The 25860-nt window shown below is 45.4% G+C and overlaps 1 protein-coding gene across 1 annotated transcript in view; it reads left to right on the plus strand.

Annotated features, from left to right (window-relative positions):
* Window positions 1–25860, plus strand: part of LOC126474735 (uncharacterized) — a 575439-nt gene that overhangs the window by 78771 nt on the left and 470808 nt on the right. The window contains exon 5 of the mRNA XM_050102214.1: window positions 9007–9176. Within this exon, the coding sequence (XP_049958171.1) occupies window positions 9007–9176 (170 nt within the window). The remainder of the gene's footprint in view (window positions 1–9006; window positions 9177–25860) is intronic.

The following is a 25860-nucleotide window of genomic DNA, read 5'->3' on the forward strand; positions in this document are numbered from 1 at the left end:
TCGAATGGCTGGTTCAAATGGCTCTGAGCACTATGCGACTTAACTTCTGAGGTCATTAGTCGCCTAGAACTTAGAACTAATTAAACCTAACTAACCTAAGAACATCACACACATCCATGCCCGAGGCAGGATTCGAACCTGTGACCGTAGCGGTCGCTCGGCTCCAGACTGTAGTGCCTAGAACCGCACGGCCACTCCGGCCGGCTGCAGGTTCGAATCCTGGCTAGGGCATGGATATGTGTGATATCCTTATGAAGTATTTCTACGTCTAGGGGACTGATGGCTTCAGATGTTAAGTCCCATAGTGCTTAGAGCCATTTGAACCATTTTTGAACAGAATGTTGCAGCGACTCCACAACTCGTTCTCAGATGACAGTTGCAGTCCAATATCTGGCTATTGTCATATCTGAATGCCCCAAAAATTAAACGATTCGACCAGCCGGCCAAATGGAAACCCTCAATGAGGCCATTTTCTAACTCTGTCAGTTGCTGATAATGCTGTCTCACATGATTACGCGGCATATCCGTGTCCTTCACAGTGATCACTCAGCATCCGACGCTGTTCACGCACCTTACATAGCCTACCAGACCTTTTAACAAAAGTGAACATGAGCAACACTAATGCTCCTAGGTAACCTTTCTACAATTCAGAGTGAGTTGCAGCTCTATAATCATTTCCATTCCTGTCGATGGTTACATTGACATCCGACCATGTCTTCTGGCGCTTCACCTTTTTTCAGGCAGTATATGTATCAGGCACTGTGTGTGACGGTTCTCGTAATCTTCATATTCATTGACTAGATGGCAGTGGTTAGTCGGCGTTAACGCTCTATTCGTTCAAATCTAGCAGTTGGCCTTTGGCTGTGCTGCGGTGAGGACGCGCTGTTTGTGTTCCTGCCGCGGAGCGAGCGCTCGTGTTGTTTACATCATACTCGGCCGTTTCGCGCGTGCCGTACTTAGCATATAGATCGCTATGGCGCACCAATACAGAAAATCGACGCTCAAATTTACGTTCCACAACGAATTTGCACGGCCCAAAGCACTCGAAGTCGAACGATTTCTACGAGAAGAAGATAAAATCCCGGCGACTGACATTCTCGGCATTCACTTGTCCATTGTGAGTAGTATCGTATATGTCAAGATCATCAGCGACGCAACATGTGAACGGATCCTTCGGGACACGAAACAGGGCCTCCGTTTCTGCCACGCTGATGGCAATGTGGGGACTGTGCACGTCGATTATTCTGGCATGGGACTTCGCACGATCAGAATTTTCGAACTTCCTTTCGAACTACCGGCGGAGGACGTCGTGACAGCGCTGCGCCCCTACGGCACGGTCCATGATCATATTGCGGAAAAATGGACGCAATTCCAGACATATCCTGTGCTGAACGGAGTCCGCCAGGTCCGAATAGAACTTAAAAGACATGTACGTTCGTATCTGAATATCGGTGGCTGCCGTGCCATCGTCATCTACGATGGGCAACCGAAGACCTGCTCTGGTTGTGGGAAGGAGGGACACCTCAGATCAGAATGTATCCAACGTTGAATCACTCAACTGCCTCCGGCTGACGCGGACCCACCATCGCAGCCGACGCTGCTTCCCGTGACTTATGCAGCAGCCCTCACGACAGCTACCACTTCACCACGATAGCCGACGTCCACTGTTGGGTCGCGGCTCCATCCTCCAATACAGGGCGATGATGACACACACGTTCCACGAGCTACGGATTCAACTCCGATGCCGCCGCCCCCGTCGACGGATAACAACATACATGACGATAGCATGGCCGTAGACTCGCTTATTGTGCCCACGGCTGCCTTTGTGCCGGAACGTCGTGAATCTTTGCCATCATCTGACACAGAAGGACACACCACGAAGCAACGCTCTCCGAAGCGACGGAAGCGGAGGCGTAGAGCAACTTTCGAACGGGATGCGACACAGCCTCCAGAGGACGACGACTCCACCTTGACGCTACCACAGAGGCAGCAGCCATTTGCTGCAGTGTGGCACCACCGAACGGAACTGAGGACAAACCACATATATTTACAGTGGAAAAATCGGATGCCGATATGCAGGACAGATGCTGCCCACCACCTTCTGGAGTGCAAGCACCCATGCCGTGTCCTGAGGAAGCTAGGGAATCCGATCTTGCTTTGAGTTCCCCGACGTGGGTGGATGACCACGACGACGATGGAACCATGCAAGTTACGCCAACAGGGCCCACGCCATTGGCACCGGCTCTCTAGAAAGGGCTGCAGGTGAGGTTTGGGGGGATGCGCACGTGTCAATACAGAAGCGTCATAGGTAATTCCAGTCTTAATGGATAACTTAACACCTGCGGTTCGGCAACAAGTTTATCGTATCGCCACGCTTAACCTCATCACGATACGAACGGCAGTGAAGATTTAGTTGCTGCGTGAGATGCTTCGTTCTTCGGATGTTTACATTGCCCTGTTGCAAGAAGTGTATATAGCGGCCCTTCCCGTTTTCTACGGTTATGTGACATATGTGTCACCGGCGGATCGGAATGGCAGCGGTACGGCAATACTAGTGCGCGACGGAATTGCCATCGAAGAAGTGACTTGCCTTCCGTCAGGAAGGGTGCTGGCGATCACAGCACTGGGCACGCGCATAATTAACATTTACGCTCCATCAGGAACTGACCAACGCCGCGAACGATCGCTGTTCTACTCGGAGGATATCGCACCTCTCTCTATCAGCCGCTTCGTTCAATATATCTTCGGCGGCGACTTTAACTGTGTGCTCCACCCCAAAGACCACGTCCTACATTTCTCGACTTTTCAAGAACTTCGGCTCCTGGTTCGAGATCTGCTTCTCACCGACACGTGGGAGACACTGCACGGTGACCGTCCCGGGCCGACATACCTTACTAGTCACTCAGCCAGTCGCCTAGACCGCATTTATGTCTCACGAGCTCTAGCGCCAGGAGTACTGGACACCGAACGTTGGCCGCTTGCCTTCTCCGATCATAGCGTTTTCATATGCACACTCAATCTACAACAGCAGCGGATATGGCGCAGCCGAGGACCCTGGAAGCTGAATGTGGCACATCTTCAGGCCCCGGAATGCCGTCAGATTATCGCCAACACATGGCTGGATTGCGAACGTCGTCTTCCCCGATACCCTTCGACTCTGGCATGGTGGGTGGACTGTGCAAAACCAGCGTTTCGGCGTGTGCTAACATAATTCGGAAAACATATCGCAGTTTGGCATCGTCACACATTGGACATTTATTACACGATGCTTCGCGAACTCGACAGCCAACCACCATCTCCAAACCGACAAATGGAAAGCCGCCGAATTAAAGGTAAAATATTGTCTCTTACGGGGAAACGTCTGGAGGGGGTCGTAGTGCGATCGCGACGTCAAGACCGAGCGGAAAGAGAAAACCCGTCTATGCATCACATCATGCTCGATAGCCGCCGACGCCGACAGCAGCTGATCACGGACCTCTTATTGCCAGGTGGTAAGGTCGTAATGACTCAGGCGGCGGTTACAGAGGCCTTTGCAGATCACTATCGCCGGTTTTACGACGAGGTGAATACAGAGGACGAGGAAGCGGACGATCGCGACATACTGCAGCACGTGTCGCACACCCTCGACAATTCAGCAGCGGCGACGCTGTTAGGTGGAATTACACGGGACGACATCGAGGACGCGCTTAACAAGGGAGCACTCAACAAATCTCCCGGGCCAGACGGACTGCCGCTCGAGTTTTATCGGACTTTCCGCGATCTAATGATGCCCCGATGGATCATCATGTACCAAGAACTGATGACCCCCGGTTCCCACGTGCCACCTGCATTCGTGGAAGGTCTCCTTGTACCGATACACAAGCCTTCCAGAGGTCGGACGGTCGAGGACTACAGGTCAATTACAATGCTCAACGCGGACTATAAAATCTTCGCCCGACTACTCGCCAGCCGCATAATGAAGGTTCTGCCCCTACTCCTCTCAGTGGAGCAAACGACACAGGGCGGAGTGACCAACATGCAAACGGCAACCAGCGAATGCAGGGATTTAATAGCCATCACCACATCCTGTCGCCTTCGAGCTACTCTGATCTCCATTGATTTCGACCACGCCTTCGACAGAGTTCACCACAAGTTCCTTCTGTCCGTTATGGCCCGCATGGGCTTCCCGCCTGACTTTCTCATCTTTCAGCGCCTTTTCCGTGGAGCTGCATCCCGTGTACTGGTGAATGGACGGATTGCGGGTCCCTTTCCGATCCGACGGTCAGTTCGCCAAGGATGCCCACTCTCCATGATCCATTACGCGATCGCACTCGAACCACTTGTTGGAGGGTTGAAAAACAGGCTCTCGGGCATGTCATTGAGGGATCACACCTTTCACTGCAGGATATATGCTGATTACCTTCTATTACTTGTCCGATCTGGTGACGAGGTACGCTCGGTGATACAATGGATCAATCGCTATGGATTGGCAGCGGGCAGCCTCATGAATGTTGCCAAGTCGGCAGCGATGCCCATTGGGAGAGGTCTACAGGAGGACGCTTTAGCCCCACTCCCACTAGTTAACAATATCCGGTTTTTGGGCATAACATTTACACAGGATGTGCGCCGCACGGCTGCCATGAACTATGCACGATTACTACAGGCAATATGCACAGAAGTTCGTCGGAACTTACTTCGACGGATGGATCTCCTACAGCGTGTGGAATATCTCAACCTTCACGTGGCGACCAAGATGATCCACATGGCCCAGGTCCTACCGATATCGACAGCGATGGCACACAGACTGCAAGCAGCGTTTGGATATTACCTTACCGCCGGACACCTATTCAAAGTCCGCTACGAAACACTCACCCTCCGTCCGCGTATGGCGGACTGGGACTTATAAATGTACGAGCGAGAGCTACAGCGTTATATTTGTGCACAGTGATGAAATTGTGGACCCACAAAGATGCTTCCCTTACGGGACGTCTGTTAGAGGAATTGCTGTTGGCGTCTCTTCTGTCACCTGTCACGGTTGTGCACATAATACCCTCACTCTCGCACCTCTCGGCATTTATTCTTGAGTATAGTTACGTGCACGCAGACCTTCCCAACACTCGCACTCACAAGGCGAGAGACGTTTACAGACTGCTGCTAAGGTCCATCCCTCGCAATGTCATTGAGAGGAAGAGCCCTATGACCCTATGGCCTGCAGTGTGGAGGGCGGTCCAGAAGCCGTTCCTCCCTACGTGGGTACGAGCCGCGTGGTACTAGGTGGTGAACGGGAAGGTTGGAACACGACAAAGGCTGCACGCTATTGGGATGGCGGATTCCCCCCTTTGTCCACATTGCCACCTCGTGGATACTGACGAACACCGTTTAACATGTGGATCGGCGTTAGAGGTATGGCTGTTAGTGCAGAAGATCCTCGCCTGCTACCTACGTATCGCGCCTCGCACAATTGAGCCACGGCTCCTCCTTAGTCCAGAGGATACTTATTTCCCACCTGCGAAGACTCACGCTCTCACATGGTTTAAAGGCATGTCCATATACTACCTCTTTCGAGATGATGAGAAGATGGTGCTTGACTACTGGCAATTTCTCCAGGACAGTCATAGCACACTTGAGGGTACACCTCGACATCGACAACTATTTGCGAACTATTTGCGCAGTGTCTTCGTTAACCCCCCTCACAGTTGGGGAGTACCGGGCAGAGGATGACCGCCTTCATGGGGCTCCACACGCTGCGAAATGTTGTACCAATTTGGAACATGGGATGTGTTCGCAGATGGGCCATGTACATGGAATGGCGAGATTTGGTTACATTTTTCTTTCTTTATTATCTATCATCACACTATAAGTTTCAAATTGTATTTCATAGTTTAGAAGGAACTCTTGTTCTGTTGCTGCTACGGATGTACATTCTAATTTTGTTTGTCGTAACTGAAAGACGCCTTTTTCCATATATAAAAAAACGGTTGGCAGAGAAAATAATTTACAATTAAAAAACTTAAACAAAACAAAAAAATAAAAAAATCTGAGGGCGTGGTAACAGTTTTACTTTTCTACAGAAGACGCCAAAAATTTCTGTCTTTAAAATTTGTCGTAAAGCAGGATTCGTAGTTGAACTGAATATTTCGTAATATCTTCGTCTATTTAACTTTGATTGGTTAATCAATGAATGAATACGATAATCTTTAAGCAAGTCCCGTCCAAATTAATTTTGTGCTTTTGCAAGTAAGCTAAATTTACGTGAAAAGTTATTTTTGTGAGTTATAAGTCAATATTCATTAATTCTGGCAGTCAAAGATCCTATGCCTATGTTAATTTTTAGTTAGATTTTATTAAAAAATGACGATTGCTGCGTTGGGCAGCGTAAAGTAGCGATCGAAAGTAATTGAAGTTCTCACAGTTTAGGCTTTGAATTAACTTCTGTCCATTGTAACTCCCTATCACACTTCACTGAATTCACTTAAAAAATTATCATTTCTTTTAAATAACCAAAGTTTTCCCTCTCACAAAGATAATTACTTTCACATAAAGTCGAAGGTACTTCTTATATTAAAGTTTTAAATACTTTCACACTACATATTTCCACAATACGCTCTCACATGAGCTAACACAATACAGGCAACGTTAGACAAGATTAGCTGAGATAAAATGACAAAAAGAGATCGAGACAGTATTGCCACGACTGTTTATAGACTTATACAAAAGTTGATGTTAGTATAACTTCTTACGTCAGGGAGACCTTAGTACACTACTTACGCCCGCCCGGCTAGCCGCGCGATCTAAAGCGCTGCCTCCCGAGCGGGAAGGTGTGCCGGTCCCCGGCACGGATCCGCCAGGCGCATTAGTGTCGAGGTCCGGTGTACCGGCCAGCCTCTGGATGGTTTTCCATCTACCTCGGCGAATGCGGGCTGGTTCCCCTTATTCCGCCTCAGTTACACTGTGTCGTCGATTGCTGCGCAAACACCGTTTCACGTAAGCGCACACCATAATTATTCTACCACGCGAAGTGGTTAGCACTCTCGACTTGCATTCGGGAGGACGACGGTCCATTCCCGTGTCCGGTCATCCAGATTTAGGTTTTCCGTGATTTCCCTAAATCTATTCAGGGAAATGCCGCGATGGTTCCTTTGGAAAGGGCACGGCCGACTTCCTTACTCAACCTTCCCTAATCCGATGAGACCGATGACCTCACAGTTTTGTCTCTTCCCCCAAAACAACGCAACTCTACCACGCAACCATTTTGGATTACATCCGCCTGGTGTGAATCTTTCCCGGGCAGGTCCACTTGAGGCAGAAACCCCCCAATAACCCTAGATTCGGTGTGTGGCGGCAGTGGAGTGGGGGGACTTCTGTGGCCTGTTCTGGGGTTGTGAACCACGGAGGGCTACGGCGGGACCGAGCCTCCGTCGTTTCTAGGTCCCCGGTTTCATACATACATACACTACTCACTCTTTTGAAATGGTTGTTCTTAAATAATTCATAATTATAAAAAAATAGTAACGAAATTACACTACTGGCCGTTAAAATTGCTACACCAAGAAGAAATGCAGATGATAAACGGGTATTCATTGGACAAACATATTATAGTAGAACTGACATGTGATTACATTTTCACGCAGTTTGGGTGTATAGATCCTGAGAAATCAGTACCCAGAACAACCATCTCTGGCCGTAATAACGGACTTGATACGCCTGGGCATTAAGTCAAACAGAGCTCGGATGACGTGTACAGGTACAGCTGCCCATGCAGCTTCAACACGATACCACAGTTCATCAAGAGTAGTGACTGGCGTATTGTGATGAGCCAATTGCTCGGGCACCATTGACCAGACGTTCTCAATTGGTGATAGATCTGGAGAATGTGCTGGCCAGGGTAGCAGTCGAACATTTTCTGTATCCAGAAAGCCCCGTACAGGACCTGCAACGTGGGGTCGTGCATTATCCTGCTGAAATGTAGGGTTTCGCAGGGATCGAATGAAGGGTAGAGCCACAGGTAGTAACACGTCTGAAATGTAACGTTCACTGTTCAAAGTGTCGTCAAGAGGTGACCGACACTTGTAACCAATGGCACCCCATACCATCAGGCCGGGTGATACGCCAGTGTGGCGATGACGAATACACGCTTTCAATGTGCGTTCACCACGCTGTTGCCAAACACGGGTGCGACCATCATGATGCTGTAAACAGAACCTGGATTCATCCGAAAAAATGACGTTTTGCCATTCGTGCTCCCAGGTTCGTCGTTGAGTACACCACTGCAGGCGCTCCTGTCTGTGATGCAGCGTCAACGGTAAACGCAGCCACGGTCTCCGAGCTGATAGACCATGCTGCTGCAAACGTCCTCGAACTGTTCGTGCAGATGGTTGTTGTCATGCAACCGTCCCCATCTGTTGACTCAGGGATCGAGACGTGGCTGCACGATCCGTTACAGCCGTGCGGATAAGATGCCTGTCATCTCGACTGCTAGTGATACGAGGCCGTTGGGATCCAGCACGGCGTTCCGTATTACCCTCCTCAACCCACCGATTCCATATTCTGCTAACAGTCATTGGATCTCGACCAACCCTACCAACAATGTCGCGAGACGATAAACCGCAATGGCGATAGGCTACAATCCGACCTTTATCAAAGTCGCAAACGTGATGGTACGCATTTCTCTTCCTTACACGAGACATCACAACAACGTTTCACCAGGCAACGCCGGTGAAGTGGTGTTTGTGTATGAGAAATCGGTTGGCAACTTTCCTTATGTCAGCACGTTGTAGGTGTCGCCACCGGCGCCAGACTTGTGTGCATGCTCTGAAAAGCTAATCATTTGCATATCACAGCATCTTCTTCCTGTCGGTTAAATTTCGCGTCTGTAGCACGTCATCTTCGTGGTGAAACAATTTTAATGTCCAGTAGTGTATTTAAAATCTTGGCTTATGGTTGTATAAGATTGGCTTCATGTACAGAAGCACACTAGGTAGTGTTTGCAAGTAAATGCAGCGTCTCCGTGTTGTGTGGTGCCGGCAGACTGGTTCCCGCAGCAGCCCAACGACGACGCGCTGGCCGAGCAGAACTGCGTGGAGGTGCGGCGCTCGCTGGCCGGCCACCGCGACCGATCCTTCCGCTGGAACGATCGCTCCTGCGCCGTCCGCAACGCCTTTGTCTGCCAGCGCCGGCGCGACACTCCCAAGCAGCAGGTAAGTAGCGCTCCGTACCAGCGCAGACTGTCTGCTCGAGGGCGTGAGCGCCTGTAGTGATCTGTCTCAGTTGTGTGACTGGCTTCGTGATCTGCTGCTATAAACCCACAGTTCGTAGTAACTGACACGAACTCATTTAATAAATGGGAAGTGATATCAGTGGCTCTCCAAACAAGGACTGTTATAGGCCTGTTGCTGGTGATCTATATCAGTGGTTCACAACATTGGGGGTGGGAGTGGGGGGAAGGTCATGAGGATTTGTTGGTGGACAGGGAAGACGCGGGTAAACATCTCTTGAGAAAGCAGAATTATTCAGTCGGACAGGGCATAATTTTGTACAGGGTGTTTCCGTAAGAGCGTGCAAAAATTTATCGGAACATAGAGGATGCTCCACTGAACAGCTTGAGATAGGGAACCTGCGGTCGGAGAGGCCAGCTTAAGGAGATAGCAGGAATTTGCATTAGTTATGTAAATGGGCTGGGAAAAAGAAAACATTAAATAATATATCACTCACGTTAAACATAATCTTGAACAGCACGAAGTCTCGTAGTCTCGGCAACGTTGATGTTACCTTACAGGCTGTAAAGGCATACAAAGAATTATAAATGCCGCGCGGGATTAGCCGAGCGGTCTCAGGCGCTGCAGTCATGAACTTTGCGGCTGGTCCCGGCAGAGGTTCGAGTCCTCCCTCGGGCTTGGGTGTGTGTGTTGGTCCTTAGGATAATTTAGGTTAAGTAGTGTGTAAGCTTAGGAACTGATGACGTTAGCAGTTAAGTCTCGTAAGATTCCACACACATCTGAACATTTTTTGAACATGTAAGTGGGCTGCTTCTGTGTTAGCAGCGCTGTCTAGCGCTTTGCATTGGATCTCTGACTGCTCTTTCTTTTTAAGAGACTCTGTGGTCGATCGGACTCGTTGTTGGAAGTTAATCGCCAGTACAGTTGGGCAGTTGGAAGTTAGTCGCCAGCAGTGATGGAAGTACTGTTGGGCAGTTGGAGGTGAAAAGCCACCAGTAATGGACGTTAGGTGTGAGAAGTTAGCACTGATGGAAGGTAGAGGCCTGAAGTCTTAGCGTAGGCTAACGATCTGTACATGTTCGAATTGGAGATTTAATATTATTCAGCCAGCCGGAGTGGCCGTGCGGTTCTAGGCGCTACAGTCTGGAGCGAGCGACCGCTACGGTCGCAGGTTCGAATCCTGCCTCGGGCATGGATCTGTGTGATGTCCTTAGGTTAGTTGGGTTTAATCAGTTCTAAGTTCTAGGCGACTGATGACCTCAGAAGTTAAGTAGCATAGTGCTCATATCCATTTGAACCAATATTATTCATAATTATATACCTTTGTACTAGATGTCAATGACGATTTATATTCTTGTCTGAACTGGATGTCACATTATTAAGGTAAAAAAATCTTTCCTTTCGTAACCATATTCCTATTAGTTCAGATGGTTCAAATGGTACAGAGCACTATGCGACTTAACTTCTGAGGCCATCAGTCGCCTAGAACTTAGAACTAATTAAACCTAACTAACCTAAGGACATCACACACATCCATGCGCGAGGCAGGTTTCGAACCTGTGATCGTAGCGGTCACGCGGTTCCAAACTGTAGCGCCTACAACCGCACGGCCACTCCGGCCGATCTTCCTAATAGTAGTTAGTGACTTTTAGAATCTTTTATTTAGCTGGCAGTATTGACGCTCGCTTTCTTGCAGTAGTTCGCGTAATGAAGATTTTTGTGAGGTAAGTGCTTAATGAAATGTATAGGTTATTGTTAAGATTTCTTTTTAGTCAGGGCCATTCTTTTGAATAAGTTATTTGAAGTCAGGTTGTAATTTTTTTGAGTAGTCGGATTGCGTTGCGCTAGAATATTGCGCGTCAGTGTTGACATGATAAGAAAAAGTAAAGAGAAAGTAGGCTCAGTTCGTTCAGTTTTACTCAGCTGTTTCAGAATCAAATAACGTAGAAGTTTCATCTTCTCAGTCATTCTGCAATTTAAGTACAGACACACTTATTTAAATAAAGATGTTTCAGTTACAGTTAACTTCAAATACCATCATTGACACAATGAACGTATCAATTGCTCTGTATCTTACAAGATGTGCTGAAAGTGGCAGCCATCAACCTCAATGATAGTATGACGTCGGCAAACAAGATTCTGACACATCCTGACAAATATCCTTGGGTTGTTTCGTACAACAGCACAGGCAGCTACAATTCTGCCAACTAATTCCACCTCCGTATCCATTGGGGTCTCATACACAAGGGACTTTATACATCACCAATGGAAATAATCAAGGTGACTCACGTTGGGTGACCTCGTAGGCTATGGAATAGGATCTCCCCTTCCAATCCAGCGACCAGGAAATACCTCCTAGTAATCAGGTTCGCCCTCCTGGTTTCTTTGCAGGAAATAAAGAATGTACATGTAAATAAACAGCACAATACTTGTAAACTTACCGAGCGAGGTGGCGCAGTGGTTAGCACACTGGACTAGCATTCGGGAGGACGACGGTTCAATCCCTTCTCCGGCCATCCTGATTTAGGTTTCCCGTGATTTCCCTAAATCATTTCAGGCAAATGCCGGGATGGTTCCTTTCAAAGGTCACGACCGATTTCCTTCCCCGTCCTTCCCTAACCCGAGCTTGCGCTCCGTCTCTAATGACCTCATTGTCGACGGGACGTTAAACACTAATCTCCTCCTCCTCCTACTTGTAAAGTTGTACGCATGTTAGTTGTAAATAAACTGGAAAATATTACTTATAGACACAGCAGTAGTCAAGTTTACCTCCATATCTCCTTAAGCTGGTTTCTCCGACCACAGGTTCCCAACCTCAAATTGTTCAATAAAGCATTCTGCTGTTACATTTTTGCACGCTCTTACGGAAACATCATGTGTATATATGACATGGCCGAAAGAACAGACACCATGTTGATCCAGCAGCCACTACGAATTAAGACACAAAGAAATTACAGACACTGGCTGCGTGTGGGCATTGATTTAAATCAATGGGGATATTTGGGAATTTGTGCCGGACCGAGATGCCAACTTGGGTTTCCGGCTCACTACGTGGATGCTATTTACATTTTGCTCGTTGTATTTGGTTGTAGCGGACGTCACATGACATCCGTTGAAGTTCGTTCTTGACCCCTTCACTCAGCTTTTTTTATTATTATTATTATTACAGAGACCAGCGAGCTCTGTGACAGGATACGCTGAGCTACCGTGCCAGTAGAGCCATCCGGACACAATGGTCATCGCAACTTCACGGACTACCCTAGCACGCCTCCTGTCGGCCCCAAATTCTCAACTTATCCACACATTACTAATATAGTGGTCCTTGCCCTTATCCTCATTATTCGCAGCATTTCGCAGGTTCTGTATGGGGACGACTAATAGTCTCTTCGTTGCGGATGTACATCAGGTTCGGACTGTTACGGGAATCGGCGAGATGCCACAAGTAAAGAGGATAAAGGGCAAGGGGCACCACATTAGTAATGTTTGGCTGAGTTGATAGTTCGCGTCTGAAAGGAGGGAGGGGGGGGGGGCGTGCTAGGGTAGTCCGAACAGTTGCGATGACCACTGTGTCCGGATGGCTCAAGCAGTCAGTCTCTAGGTAGGTCATTGAACCCTTAAGTACGCGCCACTGATCTAGCCTGCATGGTAGCTCAGCGTGTTCGGTCAGAGGGCTGGCTGCCCTCTGTAATTAAAAAAAAAAGTGTGAAGTATTCAACGACGAACTTAAAGGGCTGTCATGTGATGGCTGTTCAGACAAAACGGCTAGAGCAATTATGACCAAAATGAAAGAAAATAATCCGGTGCAATTTTCAACTTCTCCACTGTTTTAAATCAATGTTCTCTTGCAGCCAATGTCTGTAATTCCTTTGTGTCTTTCACCAAGTTATTTCTGACACGAAACATTCTTCAGTCTGTGATCTGCATTCTTAATTCAGCATTACGCCTGTTGTACTCTGTAGAATTAATAGTATTTTTATTGGTTTAGTACAGTAAGTGAAAATGTCTGCTAGAAGAATACTGTATAATGAATAACATATTAAGATTCATGTTCGACGAGCAGTGCAAATCTAACAAGATCATGTAGATCTCATAATTAAATTTTCCCCAAGACATTTAAGTCATAATCATGGAAGCAGAAGAAATGAATTAAAATTTGTGCCATGGCTGTGACTTGGACCCCGCGTCTTATTGCTTACTATGCACAAAAGCTGACCATAGTTCTGCGTTGGTTTAATGGTCAGCATTTCTACCTAGCAAGCAAGAAGGCCATGGTTCAAGTCCCAGCTGTGGCACAAATTTTAATTAATTTCTGCAGCTTCCATCATTATCCTAGCAAGATCACCCTTCACAAATGGCTCTGAGCACCATGCGACTTAACTTCTGAGGTCATCAGTCGCCTAGAACTTAGAACTAATTAAACCTAACTAACTTAAGGACATCACACACATCCATGCCCGAGGCAGAATTCAAACCTGCGACCGTAGCGGACGCTCGGTTCCAGACTGTAGCGCCTAGAACCGCACGGCCACTCCGGCCGGCTCACCCTTCACGGTTGTTATGCATGCACCTCCTGATGAAATACAAGAGGATGCAAAAGAATTGAAATGTAATTGAAGTACTAAAAAATAGTTTCATCGAATGGGATTGGATGAATTGTGGGCCAGTTTCCTTCCTATTTATGAAACACTGGTAAAGGAAGCCTTCAAAGTCCTCATGTAGTTCTCGTCTACATACTTATAGGAGACCGGATTCTCGACATTAGCCATCACGAAAACAAACCACCGCAGTCACCTACACGTGGAGAGTGACCTTAGATACGCTGTAACTAGTATGAAACAAAACGCTCAGGACTGATTAAGGATAAACAATTTATTATTTAATTTTTTGGTACTTGGTCTGTTGTCATTCGCCTAGAACGACAATTTCAACCACCTCTTTATGTTTTGAAATTACCTTGTGATTTTCAGCACGTAAATAAAGTTAGATGTGGAAAATGTTGTTCAACTGAAAACAATGTCGTTAGATATTTAAGTAAAACATAAAGACAATTCTATTTTTGGCTTAGAATTTCTTTGAAACATTATAGTTTTTGCAGTATTCTACAACTGATAACACTGTATATTAAAGTTCGGATTGCATATTATTGTCAAACAAAGTTTTTCGAAAGAAGCATACACACTAATTAATAAATAAAATAGGTAAACATAGGACGCATGAGATGCTATGGGGTTGCAAATGGGGTATTAGGTAGACGTGGCTGGGAACCACTGATCTATATAAACAACTCTCTTACACTTTTGCAGATGATGCTATCGTATACTCCTAGTAAAGACATCAGATCACAAGAATGAGTTGCAAAATTATTTAATCAAGATGACTGCTGGGTGCGGTAAATGGCAATCGACCCTGCACATTAAAGAGTGTGACGTCCTCTGCACAAGTACCAAAAATTTGTTAAACTGTTTTACGCAATAAATAACACAAAGTTAAAGATTTTACTTTGAACTAAACACTTAGGGATTACAACTAATAACAACTTAAATTGGAACCATCGCATAGAAAATGTGGAGATTGAGAATAAAAGGCTGCGTTTCACTGCCAAAACACCTAGAAGAAGCAACAGATCTACTAAAGAGACGTAATCTCCTCGGATTAACTGCTGCATCTGAAAATAATCATGATATTTTCCCACGCCCGGGTTCCCGGGTTCGATTCCCGACGGAGTCAGGGATTTTCTCTGCCTCGTGATGACTGGGTGTTGTGTGATGTCCTTAGGTTAGTTAGGTTTAAGTAGTTCTAAGTTCTAGGGGACTGATGACCACAGATGTTAAGTCCTATGGTGCTCAGAGCCATTTGAACCATTTTCCTAGGGACGTCAGTGTCTTAGCACGGCTGGTGGCGACTTTATTCATGAAGATATCGGTCGGTATTCGTCCCAAACTCTAGGCTTTCATTTTCATTCTCCATGGTAAACTTAATGCTGGCATGAAGACATTTGAGGTGCTCCAAATATCGGTTAAGTCCGCGGGTCTAGACGAAAAGCGACAGCGCAGCTCCCGAAACATTTGGGTTTAACAGCCGATGTTCTTAGTGCTCTATCCTCCAAGTCTTCCACGTGTAAACTACTATTTCTGACGTGTATAGTCTAACATAGAATCTGGCACCCTTGGCGTATTTGTAAGGAAAACTGATACTCCGAGAAGATTCGTCGGTATAAAGGATTTGGACCGTCCTGAAGATGCGTGAAGAGCAGTATAGATCGGTGGCTCTCATTTCTTAAGTTGGCCTGATATCCTTAATGTCTGGAAGAGTCTTAAGCAGATTTGATGTTAAGGTTTTCTGTCCATCTGCAAAGGTTAGGTTCAAAAATGGCTCTGAGCACTATGGGACTTAACTACTGTGGCCATCAGTCCCCTAGAACTTAGAACTATTTCAACCTAACTAACCTAAGGGCAGCACACACATCCATGCCCGAAGCAGGATTCGAACCTGCGACCGTAGCGGTCACGCGGGTCCAGACTGTAGCGCCTAGAGCCGCTGGGCCACACCGGCCGACTGCAAAGATTGGGGCACAACACAACTCCATCAAGGATGATTTGAGATTTGAGACTTGGAGATTTGGGACCTAGGTAGCTCCGCGTATACAAAATTCCGTGTCATGTTGAGAAGGGCAGGTAAAGCACACAGTTCAGGACCGGTGGGTGGAACTTCTCGTCATACGAGGGTACAACAGCCTGAAAAATCGGCGGTAGCGGAGCACTGTTTAAATGAGATATACGTTTAAAGTGTGACGCAACCCTAATAGTGGCTGGTGCGTCCGGTTTCCAGAACGTGTTTATAAGGAGGCAACTGAAATTGGGTCGGAAGACAACTTGATAATAGAGACAAAGGTTTTGTTCTCAGTAGGATGTGCAACTCTGTTTTATTCCGCATGAACGCACAACGTTCTTTGGTGCGGTCGGGACGAGTATTTGCTGATAGTCTGAGTGCGATACGTTGTAACACTGTCGTTTACAACGGGCGGTGCCACAATCCGTCTTTGGGGGCAGCGCAGGTGTTGGACTGTGCATGCGCCCAATACAGGACGGTGGGCTACTTAGGTCTATCGTTTCCAGGTTTGGAATCGATTTTCAGCAACTGCAGCGTCTTTCCTGAAGACAGTGGATAGATGGAACGCTGAAACATCGAGTAATTTTGATGTTAGGATCCCACAGCAAGCTCCAACAAAATGCCAATAAGTACTGCCCCTGGAAAGCCTATGCACTGATACTAAACAGAATACCTACATCTAATTTGTCTGTCCTCTAGTGGAGTATTGTTGCTTGGTATGAAATTCTTACCAGATAAAATTGCCGGGGGACATCTGAAGAGTAGCTTGCGTTTTATTATTCTGAAATAATGTAAAGAGTGTCACAGGTATGATGCGTTGATGTGACAATCAATAAGAAAAAGTCGTTTATCGTTGCAATCTGCAGGACATGCTGGTTTTCAGATACCAGCAAACTGAACGGTATCAAGGAACTATGTACATTTAGAAGAGAATATTTTTAGTAAGGATGTACTTTTAGCGTGAGACATTCGCTAACAAATAACGCGATTGGCGCGGAAAGGAAATCGAGCCTATTAGATCTAAGGAGAGAGCAAGTTTAGGAGGACAATAAGGGAACACAATACCCGCTGCATAGCTTAAATCGCTGCTCTCCTTGAGTGCCAGTACAACGTTTGACGACATCGCCATGAGGTGGTGGTATTCCATTCACTGTGCAACAGAAGCGGTCTCTGCCCGACGCACTTATCTCGTACCTGACTGGTCATGAATGTTGTGACTTAAGAAGTCAGGATTAACATGGAAGGTCAAGGCCCCTATAACGTCACTCCTTAAACACAACAACTAGTAGATTAATAAATTAACAATTTATTCAAGACCACATTTATAAAACAGCTAATGTACAATCGACACGTGGCCGTCTTAAAAACAGTATCCAAAATGACCAATAACTTCCTTCTCACGCAAGCAGCAAATTAGAATTACTTAATGAACAATAAATTTCAAGTAATTTAAAGGTGGCTCTGATAAAATTTTTTGTAGCTATACACAACCAGCACAATACGTTACACTTCATATAATTCATTGGCAAGCAAAAATAATTTTTTTTAAATATATGAGCGATGTTAGATATTTATCAAATGGACAGTGAGTCCAGGCTGCCCTGGACAAAAGGTGACGTAACTTAAAATGCCGGAAGCAGCACACCAGCCGTCCAAAACAACATCTAAACGCCGGGGCCCGACCGGGAGTCACTTCCCATTAGACGACACGTACCAGCTTCTGTGCACCGAATCGGAACATTGTGCCATTCCCTCAATCTCGCAGAAAAGTGGAACATAAACAGACTGCAGAAAACACGGCAAACACCAAGTAAACATCAATTAATATAAGTTAAGAGATCAATAAACAATATAAGTTAAAAAAAGATAAGTGCTTTCAATGGAAACTAGTTAAATTTTGCAGCAATATCAATGCTGTAAGACATTTAAACTAAGACTTGTACACAAATGGAATGCTGTAAAATAATATAGTTTAAATGGTTCAAATGGCTCTGATCACTATGGGACTTAACATCTCTGGTCATCAGTCCCCTAGACTTAGAACAACTTAAACCTAACTAACCTAAGGACTTCACACACATCCATGCCCGAGGCAGGATTCGAACCTGCGACCGTAGCAGCTGCGCAGTTCCAGACTGAAGCGCCTAGAACCGCTCGACCACAACGGTCCAGCACACAGCTTTAATCTGCCAGGAAGTTTCATATCAGCGAACACTCCGCTGCAGAATGAAAATCTCATTCTCGAAACATCCCCAAGGCTGTGGCTAACCCATGTCTCCGCAATACCCTTTCAGGAGCGCTAGTTCTGCAAGGTTCGCAGGAGAGCTTCTGTAAAGTTTGGAAGGTAGGAGACGAGGTACTCGCAGAAGTAAAGCTGTGAGGAAGGGGCGTGAGTCGTGCTTGGGTAGCTCAGTTGGTAGAGCACTTGCCCGCGAAAGGCAAAGGTTCCGAGTTCGAGTCTCGCTCCAGCACACAGTTTTAATCTGCCAGGAAGTTAGGTTTGTGCACTTTATTTCGTTGCATAGGTCTGCCATGTAAGTGCCTATTGTGTAAGCTTCATATGCAGAAAATCATAACTAGACTAATATGTTCAATACCCTACAGATACTACATCTCTTGGGGACACAGATTTCCTTAAGGGAAATAGTGACTGCTGGTTTCCATGAGATCACACACCTTGGCGGCTGCTCTTACATCAACAACACGTACGTTATGGCAACCAACCAACACCTGACAGTCGCTACAGCGCAAATAGTTCCATGAAACGAAGGCAACTGTTGTAACTGCGACAGGGACAGTTGCGGGGTTGAAATGACGGAAAGCGCTGCGGGACCCAGGGAGAGGCCCGCGAACAACAACACAACGGGAGAGGACGGACACGACCAACTAAGGACAGAACGAACAAGAAGAAGATCGAACAACGGAGTCACAAGGAAACCTAACAAACACGTCCATTCGTACACAGAACAAGAAAGTAAGTAAGCTGTCTAACGAGAGGCGATGTGTACACAGACGTACGCGAGATTAGACTGGCTGGCTGAACGACAGGCAGGCGCTTAAGTACGCTATCTGGGGCGCCGCTATTGGCCGCAGGAACCACGTGTTCCACTGTGGCGCCCTCACACTAAAAGCGGGCCTGAAGGCGCGCGCCGCCACAGCTTAAGGCGCGATGGTGCAGAGCCCTCTAGGGGTCTTCGACGTCAATGACGTCTGGTGGGGATTCAAATTCCGCGACGCGCGGTACCAGAGCAACAAAACCACTTACACCTCCGATGGAGAGCGTTGTTCGAGATGGTCTCTAGGAATGGATCTGTCCTAGAAAACAGGCACCAAAGCAATGCGACGAGCAGCGTCCGGAGTTGACATCATGCAGATGCACTACCAACTCGTGACCGTCCTGCAAGGTAGACCGTCCGCATCGCCACTGGCCGAGCCCACGTGTTTTGCTCCTTCGCCCCTCAGGCACGTCCTAGCGCCTTCCCGACCGCCACTACCCGCAGCCAAATCACAACAGGAGCAAAGAGCGTAATGCAGCTGGGTAATCGATAGTCCTGCCAAAGAACTGGTGTGCCAGAAAAGGCGCACCACGGCTCAAATGTCTATTGTGATGCTCATGTAACGGAGGATGTTCTTGTTGTGGTCTTCAGTCCTGAACCTGGTTTGATGCAGCTCTCCATGCTACTCTATCCTGAGCAAGCCTCTTCATCTCCCAGTACTTAGTGCAACCTGCATCCTTCTGAATCTGCTTAATGTATTCACCTCTTGGTCTCCCTATACGTTTTTTACCCTCCACGCTGCCCTCCAATGCTAAATTCGTGATCCCTTGATGCCTCAGAACATGCCCTACCAACGGGTCCCTTATTTTTGTCAAGTTGTGCCACAAACTCCTCTTCTCCCCTATTCTATTCAATACCTCCTCATTAGTTATGTGATTACCCATCTAATCTTCAGCATTCTTCTGTAGCACCACATTTCGAAACCTTCTATTCTCTTCCTGTCCAAAGTATTTATCGTCCATGTTTCACTTCCATACATGGCTACACTCCATACAGATACTTTCAGAAACGACTTCCTGACACTTAAATCTATACTCGATGTTAAAAAATTTCTCTTCTTCAGAAACGCTTTCCTTGCCATTGCCAGCCTACATTTTATATCCTCTCTACTTCGACAACCATCAGTTATTTTGCTCCCCAAATAGCAAAACTCGTTTACTACTTTAATCGTCTCATTTCCTAATCTAATTCCCTCAGCATCAGCCGACTTAATTCGACTACATTCCATGATCCTCGTTTTGCTTTTGTTGATGTTCATCTTATATCCTCCTTTCAAGACACTGTCCATTCCGTTCAGCTGGTCTTCCAAGTCCTTTGCTGTCTCTGACAGAATTACAATGTCATCGGCGAATCTCAAAGTTTTTATTTCTTCTCCATGGATTTTAATACCTATTCCGAACTTTTCTTTTGTTTCCTCTACTGCTTGCTCAGTATACAGATTGAATAACATGAGGGAGATGCTACAACCCTGTCTCACTCCCTTCCCAACCACTGCTTCCCTTTCATGCCCCTCGGCTCTTATACGAGGGCTATCCACAAAGTACATTACGTTTTCGTTTGTGTCCGTTAGGGGCGGGGCTAGCGCGGCCCTCTTAGTATCATGGCATTCCGCCGCTCAGTCGGCATCCTGCCGTGCTAGTGAGAGGTTCGTGCTGTACTCCGTTGAGTTACTGTGATAGTTTGAAATGTCAGCGTTAATTGAAAATGCCGCGAAGTGTGAAGTGCGTGCTGCAATAAGGTTTCTGACTGGAAAAAACTGTACACCGATAGAAATCTATAGGCAGCTTTGTGAAGTGTATGGGGACAACATAATCACTGAAGGTGGAGTGCGTCAATGGGTCATAAAATTTAAAAATGTCCGAACTAACGTTCACGAAGAAGAGCGAAGTGGAAGACCCAGCATAGTGACTGCCGAACTTGTCGAAAAAGTCGATGCCGCAGTCCGTGAAAACTGTAATTTCACAATAACGGAACTCTCTATGAGTTTTCCACAAATTTCACGAAGTTTCTTGCACGAAATCATTACCGAAAAGCTTGGTTACCACAAGTTTAGTGCAAGATGGATACCAAAAATCTTGACAGAGATTCACAAAAATCAGCGAATGGCTGCAGCGTTAACGTTTTTGGACGCTTACGAGAAAGATGGCGACTCATTACTCGATCGCATCGTTATTGGTGACCAAACATGGGTTAAGCATGTGAACTGCGAGACAAAATTGCAGTCAATGCAGTGGGGGCACACAAATTCCCCCCAAAACCCAAGAAATGCATGCAGACAATGTCGGCAAGGAAGGTGATGGCGACTGTCTTTTGGGACAGAAAAGGTGTGATTTTTGTGGATTTCCTGGAAAGAGGCACTACAATAAACTCTCAAAGGTATTGCCAAACTCTGCACAACCTCAGAAGAGCAATACAAAACAAGCGCAGGGGAAAGTTGGGCTCAAAGATCTTGCTGATTCACGACAACGCCCGGGCCCACACGGCAAATGCCACTCGTGAAGTTCTCGAATCTTTTAAGTGGGAGTTGTTTCCTCATCCGCCGTACAGTCCCGACCTGGCACCGAGCGACTTCCACTTATTCCCAGCAATGAAGAAGTGGTTGGCTATGCAGCGTTTTGATGACGACGCGCAGCTTCAAGAAGAGGTAACCACGTGGTTGAAGGCGCAGGCGGCAGAATTTTACGACGAAGGAATTTCCAAGCTCGTCCATCGCTACGATAAGTGCCTTAATTTAAATGGCAACTATGTAGAAAAGTAGTATTTAAGTGTGGCTTTCATCTGTATATAATTTAAAAAAATGTCAATACTTTATTTTTAATTCCAAAACGTAATGTACTTTGTGGATAGCCCTCGTAACTGCCATCTGGTTTATTTACAAATTGAAAATAGCCTTTCGCCCCCTGTATTTTACCCCTGCCACCTTCAAAATTTGAAAGAGAGTATTCCAGTCAACATTGTCAGAAGCTTTCTCTAAATCTACAAATGATAGAAACGTAGGCTTGCCTTTCCTTAATCTTTCGTCTAAGATACGTCGTAAGGTCAGTATTGCCTCACGTGTTCCAACATTTCTACGGAATCCAAACTGATCTTCCCCGAGGTCGGCTTCTAACAGTTTTTCCATTCGTCTGTGAAGAATTTGCGTTAGTATTTTGCAGCCGTGACTTATTAATAGTTCGGTAATTTTCACATCTGTCAACGAAGTGATAGAACATGGTTAATTTCGAAGGAAAATGATATATGGCGGACAAAGCATGGAGTCTTAGAGTAGACTGGCTCAGGCGAAGAGGTCATTCCTGGCCAAAACTAGTCTATCAGAATCAAACATTGACATTAATTTGAGGAAGAACTTTCTGAGAATGCTCTTTTGGAGCACAACACTGCACAGTACTGAATCAGAGGGTGTGGAAAAATCGGAATATAATAGAAACGAAATGTTTGAGATGTGGTGCTAATAAGGATGTTGAAAATCAGGTGGACTCAGAAAATAAGAAATGAGGAGGTTCTCTGCAGAATGCGCGAGTAGAGGAACGTGTGGAAATCGCTGGCAAGAACAAGGGATAGAATGACAGGACATGTATTAAGACATCAAGAAAAAGTTCCATGGTAATAGAGGAAGCTGTAGAAAAACAGCAGGGGTAGAATATATTGAAATACGAGTATGTCCAATAAACAACAAAGGACGTTTGATGAAGTGTCAAGTGTCACTCTGAGATTGGTCGGCACGGGAGAGGAATTCTTGGCGGGTTGCATCAAATTAATCGGAAGCCTAATGAGACAAGAAAAAGATGGAAAGCATCGTGTTGTCTTTTCAGGCAGTCATCTAACAGTTCTTCGCAAATGAAGCCTAAACAAAAATTGTGGTATGTGTGTTTGAAATTCATCGAGGCCTTAGTTCTTCTGTTACTTCCCTCTGTCAGTATCATAAAAATGTCATCGATGATATTAAAAAATACGAAGCAAATGGAGAATGGTTTTGCTTGGAGACGGTAGGATTCCTGAATCTGTTCCATTTGCAAAACATCCGTTCGTAGATTTTCAAAGCTACTGGAAGGCCGGACGATAAGCTACTACTAAAAAATTTTGACGTAACTGGTACCAGTGGAACAACCAAGCACAGAAGAAGTAGAAAACGAGAGGTGCGTTGATGTTGATGGGATGTTTTTTACGTGAGACTGCACATTGGCGCATGCTTGCACAAAGCAACGCATATTCATATCTCGTCGGCTCGCCACGAACGCATCTACGTTCTGCGTGCTTGACCTTTCACGCCGCGGGACAAAAAGCTGATGCGGGCCTCTAAAGTTTATGGCTAATAATGACCCGTATGCATACCGTCCGCTGTGCGCGGTTTTGGCCGAGCCGTGGCTAATAAGCAGGTTTACAGCGGTGACCCCTTCCCGGTTTATGCGGCGCGGATATTTACCAGGAGAAAAGGCCTCGTTTAGCGGAGGGCATCTCCACAGGCCATTGTCCTTCCGTATACAAGCCTTTCTTTGTACGCTGGCCTCTGGCATGTGGAGTAATCTCAAATTCCTTCATAAAAAAAAGTTCTCTGAGGTTTCACCACGAGATTGTACTCATTGATCTTACAATAAATGTATTGTTGCCTCTTTTTATGTCCTGTACAAGTTTACAATTTGGCAACAACATGCTCTAATGTGTTATATTACCTGAAAGCTATACGATAGGCATGTCTTACAACCTAAACAGACTTTCTCGGTGAATTAAAGTAATCAGTAACACAAACCAACTATAAAAAGACCTTTTCGATAACAGTGGCTAACTCTTGAGGTTTTTGGTGTAGTGGATCATAATATAATAATAACGTAGCCGTATCAACGACAGTATTTTTACAATTAAGACTACTATACTTAGCGATACCTTTTTTTGAGTCATCAGTCTTTTGAAGAGTTTGAGCCCGCTCGCTACAAATTCCTACCATGTGCCAATTTCTTCATCTTAGAGCAGCAGTTGACCCTACGTCCTCAATCATTTGTAGAATATGTTTCAGAGTCTGTCTTCCCCTACAGTTTTATCCTCTAAAGATCCCTCTAGTACAGTGTAGCTTTTTCCCTGAAATCTTAACACATTTCCTATCATCGTGTCCCTTTTTATTGTCTATGTTTTCCATATGTTATTATCATGTCTGATTCAGCGCAGAACTTCATCATTCCCTCTTATCAGCCTACAAAATTTTCAGAACCCATCGGTAGACTCAAATCTGAAATGCTTCGATGCTCTTCTTTTTCGGTGTTCCCATGCTCCGTGATTCACTAGCATACAAAGCTGTGCTCAAAACGTACGTTCTCAGAAACTTCTTCCTCAAATTGATATATTACAATTTCAGTTAATAACAAGCTGAAATTTCGGTGGTAGTGCCTGCACTGGTTACTGTATCTCATAACTGTTTCGAAAAAAAAGTTCATATTACAGTTGTTGCGGCAACATGCTAGAAAAGTGAAATAGGTTAGGAGTTTTGTGCACATCAAGAGTAACTTTTTTAACAGTCACCTTGATTGACCCCCCCCCCCCTTCCCTTGCCCTCAAAAATCTATACGCTTTCACCAGTGCATCGAAATGATAGAGAGATCGCATCAAGAATACGAACTTCGCTGTATTAGTTCACCGCGACGTACAGTTGACAGTTCATCGGACGAAATTTACATTAGATGACTTAAGGAGAAGAGAAAAAGAAAGTATGTACCAGTGGATACACAATGCCAATAATATTTGAATGTTTATGTTCATAGTGAAAAATTAAATTAACTTTCATTACAGTTTCATGCATTTGCTATCTTTTTCTTGTTTATAACGAAATCACGTTGTGGCGTAACTGAGGTCGTGTATGAATCCAGTAGCAAAAAATATCTTCAAATTAAGCTGTTACCTAAGAAAAATATTTTGTCGTTTACCCATGTAATTTAGAATACGTATAGGAATAATGTTAACTTCAGTTTTTTTTCTCTGTTTTGTATCTAAATCACAAGAAAAACGAATCAGCGGGCTTCACAGGAAGTGCTTCGTATGGCTTTGAAATGATTTTCTTGCTGAATTGTGGCACTCGTGTTTTTATTTATTCTCGTGTTTGGGAAATGTTTTTATTGTTCGACCGTCTGCAAAACACGAAATGCTTGTATTTCCATTTTGTTACACAGAAAGTGACAAACATTTTCACTTTTGCATAAAATAGAGGGTAAAAAGTATGAAAATCTCGACACTTTTTTAATTTCTCATTTATTCGTGGCTGAAATAATACGGAGTTTTTAAAGGTCTGCCCCAGCAGGATGTTTACTACATTAGGGATGATTTCCAAGAAAAGTTGGATGGATGAAGAACTCGTTACAGACCTCGTGGTCTAATACTGAACAAGAAGAAAAGGATGAGAAATATGTTGCGGCTCTCAGTGACACTCAATTGCACACAGACAGTGTATGATATTTTGTTAAGGAACATAATTCTTTTTAAGCTGTCTTTTACGAGTGAAAGACGCAAGACGTTTCTAACGTCTGACAGTGAACAGCAAATATTATGAGCAACTATTATTAATGACGTATTAACATATATTTACAATAGATGTCCATTCTGTCTTCATTGTAACTTATTACATGCTTGATATCTCCCAGAAATGACCCCACAGTACCGTAGAGGGTGGCAAGAGGCTCTTTGAAGTACACTTACTAGACTCAACTGTGAGCATTCCGACAGTTGAAACAACTCGCAATTGTAAAGTAGGTGTCATCTATCAATAACACTTGTTTGTGGGAAGGCGACATTACTGGAGCTTTGATTAACGAACACTTTGTACATTACGTGAGGAGTGCAAAATGCCATATTCATGTTCATATTGCCTTAAGTCGCCTGTACATCTACATGTACAGAGTGTTTCAAAGTCTAGGGCCTCGAGATCACGTCATGAGGAACAATTTTTGTTAGAGACGAAATGTCCATTGATGCTTCCCTGCCACGCTAGCTCCAAAAGATTTCTCCGAACTAGCAGAGTC

This window comes from Schistocerca serialis, chromosome 4, assembly GCF_023864345.2.
Source record: "Schistocerca serialis cubense isolate TAMUIC-IGC-003099 chromosome 4, iqSchSeri2.2, whole genome shotgun sequence".
Classification (NCBI taxonomy): domain Eukaryota; kingdom Metazoa; phylum Arthropoda; class Insecta; order Orthoptera; family Acrididae; genus Schistocerca; species Schistocerca serialis.